At 51.1% G+C, this 4,948-nt stretch overlaps 1 protein-coding gene across 1 annotated transcript; it reads right to left on the reverse strand.

The window, feature by feature from the left end:
- Positions 1-714: 714 nt before the first annotated feature.
- LOC112898895 (phytosulfokine receptor 1-like) lies at positions 715-4,553 on the reverse strand. The gene has a single exon (XM_025967201.1). The coding sequence runs from the start codon at positions 4,084-4,086 to the stop codon at positions 949-951; it is 3,138 nt and encodes a 1,045-aa protein (XP_025822986.1). The 5' UTR covers positions 4,087-4,553; the 3' UTR covers positions 715-948.
- Between the last annotated feature and the right edge of the window lie 395 nt (positions 4,554-4,948).

The raw sequence follows: 4,948 nt of genomic DNA on the forward strand, positions 1-4,948 counted from the left end.
GTGCGGCAGCGGCGGCCGGCGGGCCGGGTAACGGCGATTCCCTCCCCCTCCCTGGTGGGTGGTGAAGGGCCGTGCGCGCTCCGGCAGCAGGAACGGCGAGTCAGTAAGCGCAAGCTGCTGTACTGCTCCAGGAATTGATACTGTGCTTGAGGAATGGAAGCGATGCAACGCATTATGCAGGCGAGGAAGCATGATCGCCATGCAAAGGAAGCTAGAATTTCGCTTGTCGAGGGTCCAACCGGATACAGGTGAAGCAAGGCTGCTGTTTCATGTATGGTTTTTTCATGCACACAAAGTTCAAAATCCGGAGTCTCTCGGAAACAAGGGATCCCCGGAAAGAAACAAGGCCTGACTTTTGGCCTGTGAATTCGAGGAATAGTACTCCTACCACACAATGCCATCATGATCGAGCTAACTTTCTCTCTCTTTTGGAAAGGGGATGATGCCTTCGGCCTTCGCACTTAGTCCACCAGAGGTCAAGCAACTCAATCAGGGAGCATCATACCATCAGACTATACAAGAAAAATACAATGCTGCAGAGTAACAAGCATATTTGGGCCACTGGTTCCCTGAATCAACCAAAGACCCGAACCGTTAAGGGTTTTGTCAGTGCTGGCTCATGGCTATGTAAACCCATCATTATCTCTGATCAATATTCTGAAGCTACTTCTTGTGATTGCAATGTTCTTGGACCTTGCTTAGCTTGCAACAATATTGAAAAGACAAAAAAGCTGCTCATATAGCCACTAGATTATTGAACTCATGGTTTAAAGCTACTAAGCATTTTTACACTCTGGTGATCTTGCAACCACCTTATGAAGGGAGTAAAAAAGATGCTCATATCATTACTTGAGAGGAGAGCAACACAAGAGAACTCTCGGCATATCACTCTATGTAAATATTATGTACACAACTAACAATTCTTAAGAAACTATAAGGCTGATCCTCTCAAGCAAGCAAATTGAAACCACCGGAAACTTCGTGTTGCTCTAAACCTGAGTCTTCTGCGATGTCGTCAAGCCATGCGACTAGCTGCTGCGATGTTGGTCTTGACTTGGGAGCAGCAGTCACACAAAGGCATGCTATCTCGAGTACTCTCATCAACTGGCTTTCATTCTCCTTGTGGTGTATGCTTGGATGGAAAACTTCTGTTTCCCTGCCCTCCTCTTTCATCTGAAGCACCCATGACACTACATCCCTGGTCCCTTTTGGCCTGCACATGTCCACAGGCCTCCGACCAGTGAGTAGCTCAAGCAGAACAATACCAAAGCTGTATATGTCGCCCTTGTAAGTTGCTACAGGTGACTGCCCATATTCAGGAGGAATGTAGCCCAAGGTTCCAACTACATCTGTGGTGACATGTGTCTCATATGCGCAGATGAGTCTTGCTAAACCAAAATCGGCCAGATGGGCCTCAAAATTCTCATCCAGAAGGATATTGCTTGATTTGATATCTCGGTGCAATATGTGGGGATCACAAGACATATGCAAGTATGCCAGCCCCCTTGCTGAACCCTGTGCAATCCGTAGCCTCTTCCGCCAATCCAGCAGCATCCCACTATCAGCCCTCTCGTGAAGCCAGTAGTCCAAGCTGCCATTCTCCATATATGAGTAGATCAATAGCCTGTCATTGCCGACCTTGCAATAACCTTGCAGCAAGACAAGGTTGTCATGTTGAGCCCGTGACAGTGTCTCCACCTCGGCTTGGAATTCCCGCTCGATCTGAGAGTAGTCACCTGAAAGCCTTTTGATTGCAACTCTCCTCCCATCTGGTAGTATTGATTTGTAGACAAGGCCAAAACCACCGCATCCAACTATATAGGCTTGATCAAAGTTATTGGTGGACTTCAAGATGTCCTCAATGCTGATTTCTTTGTTGTTTTGGAAAAGCAGCACAAGGCATGAGTTAGAAGACTCTGAGTCTTCAGCATTTGCTACAGCCTTTGGATTACGCTCCTGCATTCTTGAATGAACAATCCTTGACACAATCACATAAGCACAGAACAAGAAGGAGACTACCCCAACTGCAGTTCCCAGTCCAAGAGCGGCAAGTGCACCTTTGCTCTTCTTACTGTGTGCAGCTTCAACAGATGGAGCCTTCTTTGAGCATGAAGAATTCCGAAGAAGGCAGAGTGCAGAGTTACCTTCAAAATCTTCATTTGTGAATGTGGAGAATTGCCCACCAGTAGGGATATCTCCAGTCAAATTGTTGTATGATACATCAAACTTGGAGAGGAAATTCAGCTTCGTTAGAGATGAGGGTATTGTCCCATTGAGATTGTTGTGGCCCAAATTCAGCATTTCCAAGCTTGACATATTTGACAACTCATCAGGAATTGGTCCTGAGAAGTTGTTCCAACTCAAATCCAGCACATGAAGCTTCACAAGACGACCAAAGCTTGACCAGATTGAACCAACAAGCAAGTTGTTTGAGAGTATAAGAGAAGGTGGAAAGCAGCTGACTTGGTTGTACTGCAAACCTTTGCCAGTTGAATTCTTCTTGATGAACAATGGTAGGTCCTCTGTTGGTGACTGCTCACTCGAGCCATTACTTGAAATCAAACTCCTCATCTGTGTGAAGGTCATAGGAAGCTCCCCAGTGAATGAATTGTTTGACAGGTCAACGTAGAAGAGATTGTTCAGCTTCCCTAGCCATGGGGGGATGTTCCCGTTTAACTTGTTCCATGAAATGTCCAGCACATTGAGACTTTCTAAGCCCTGCAGCCATGGCGGAATTATGCCTGTGAGTAAACAGTTTGCCAGGACAAGCACCTGCATGCTCTTGAACCCATTGATTCCATCCACTGGCATTGTCTCACCACCACGGAAATTCCTGGTGAGCACCAAACTTGTCAGGTTGGGCAGGTGTTGCAAGACTTGCAATGATGATGACAGGTTCATGAAGTCATTTCCTGTCAGGGAGAGGTACGACAGAGATCTCAAATCCTTGAAGTTCTCTGGTATCTCTCCCACAAGCTTGTTCCTTGCAAGGTTCAGCGTCCTCAACTCAGCGCACAAGGCGATGCCAGAAGGTATAGTGCCACTCAGATTGTTGGTTCCAGTATCAAAAGTGTTCAGTTTCTGCAGCAATTTGAAGTTGATAGCAATCTCACCAGACAGCGAGTTGTTCCTTAGGCTGATTACCCTCAGCATTTGACAACTTGACAAGGAAGCAGGCAATTCACCATCGAACCTATTGGAGGCCAAGTTCAGGCACTCCAGCCTCCTCATCCCTCCAAACACATCAGGGATGGAGCCAGAGAACCTGTTATACGACAAGTCAAGCTGCACGAGCTGGGAGAGGTTACCAAGGTCATTGCCGAGGTTGCCAGTGAGCTGATTTTCCTGTAAGCTCAGCCTCGTCAACCTGGGCAACGTGTACAGGTCGCCGGGGATGTTCCCAGATAAGTCATTGCCGTCGAGAGAGAGCTCCGCAAGCGCCTTGCATCGGCTCAGGCCGCTGGGGATCTCGCCGAAGAAGCCATTCCCCGAGAACCGCAGGACCTCGACCGGCCCAGGACAGAGAGCGGACGAGTTGATGCCGCCGGAGAAGTTGTTGCCGGAGATATCAAGACTCGTCAGGTTCGCCGCGGCGGGGAACGCAGGGTGCGGCCCGTCGAAGCTGTTGAAGGAGATGTTGACCACCTCGATCGCCGGGAAGCCGCTGTCGCTCGCCGGGAACGGGCCGGAGAGCCCGTTCGCGCTGAGGTCGAGCACCCGCAGCCTCGCCAGCCGGCCGAGCACCGCCGGCGGCGCGCCGCGGAGCGAGTTCCGGGAGAGGTTCAGCGTGACGAGGCCGTCGAGGGAGGCGACCGAGGAGGAGATGTCGCCGCGGAGGCTCTTGTTGGAGAGATCCAGGCCGACCACCCTACCAAGATCGCAGGCGACGCCGGTCCAGGAACAGCAGGCGGCGTCGCCGGGACCCCACCCGACGAGCCCGGCGGCCTTGCTGTCCAGGCCATTGGAGAAGTCAAGGAGCGCCTGCAGGTCGGTGGGTTGGCACGTCTGGTTGAGGGACAGGCCGCCATGGACGTGGAGCAGAACGGCGACGAGCAAGAAGTGGGACAGCCAGCGGAAGGACCCCATCTCCGGCGAGAAACGGCGGCGGGATCCGGAAAGGAGGCCCCTTTCCCGCAGGGCATGAACGCCCGCGAGGACAGGGAAGGACTTCTTGCCGAAACTCACACCACCTCGCTACACTGCATGCATCCAAGCATCAAGAAGGAACAGGCACCCACAGCTCCGACGAGAAGCACGGCAACTGTGACTTCCAGAAACCCAACAAGAAGAGGAAATGCCTGCACTTCAAGCGGAATCCAGACAGAGGTTCAGAGAACCACCAAGAGCAAGCAACTAGAACTCTGCATGGAAGATTTCCTCATTTTATTCCTCTCTCTCTCCCTCCGGTCCGCGCTGAATCGCGAGATTTTGAGAGACGCAGAAAGAGGACGAGGACATCACACAGGAGCAAGAGGGGGGAGGAAAGTCAGAAGAAAGATAGGGACGGTTGGTTTTGACTCGGATGCGCTCAGCAGTGCGGATCGGATTTGTTTATCCCCATGGTTTCTCCCTGCCGCCTTTCTTTCTTTATTTTTATTCAGGGATCCTTGGTTTCTCTCTCCTACTTTCTCGTGTCCTCTCTCTCGTGGTAGGCGCACCGGCCCCAGTTGTGCATTTGATTCAACCGCAATTAATAAGCGGCGGGCGTTCTAAACTAGTGGAAGAAATGGGTGACCGGGCGCAGGGCAGCTGATCAAACGGGGTGGGCCGAAAAATAAAAATAAATGCTCGTGCGGTGGTGGGCGGTTTGGACTTGGGAGAGAGGGAGGTCAGACCGTCAAGGCGATGGCGACGGTAGCAGTGGTGGTGCCGCAAGTTGCTGCGGTGGAGAGTACTCCTTCACTGCAGTCTGTACAGCACTGCAGCTATCAGTTCTCAGTAGGATGCA

Source organism: Panicum hallii, chromosome 7 (genome assembly GCF_002211085.1).
Source record: "Panicum hallii strain FIL2 chromosome 7, PHallii_v3.1, whole genome shotgun sequence".
Taxonomy (NCBI): Eukaryota; Viridiplantae; Streptophyta; class Magnoliopsida; order Poales; family Poaceae; genus Panicum; species Panicum hallii.

Coding starts and splice junctions, on each gene's coding strand:
- LOC112898895 (XM_025967201.1), bottom strand. CDS start 4,086: ATGGGGTCCTTCCGCTGGCTGTCCCACTTCTTGCTCGTCGCCGTTCTG.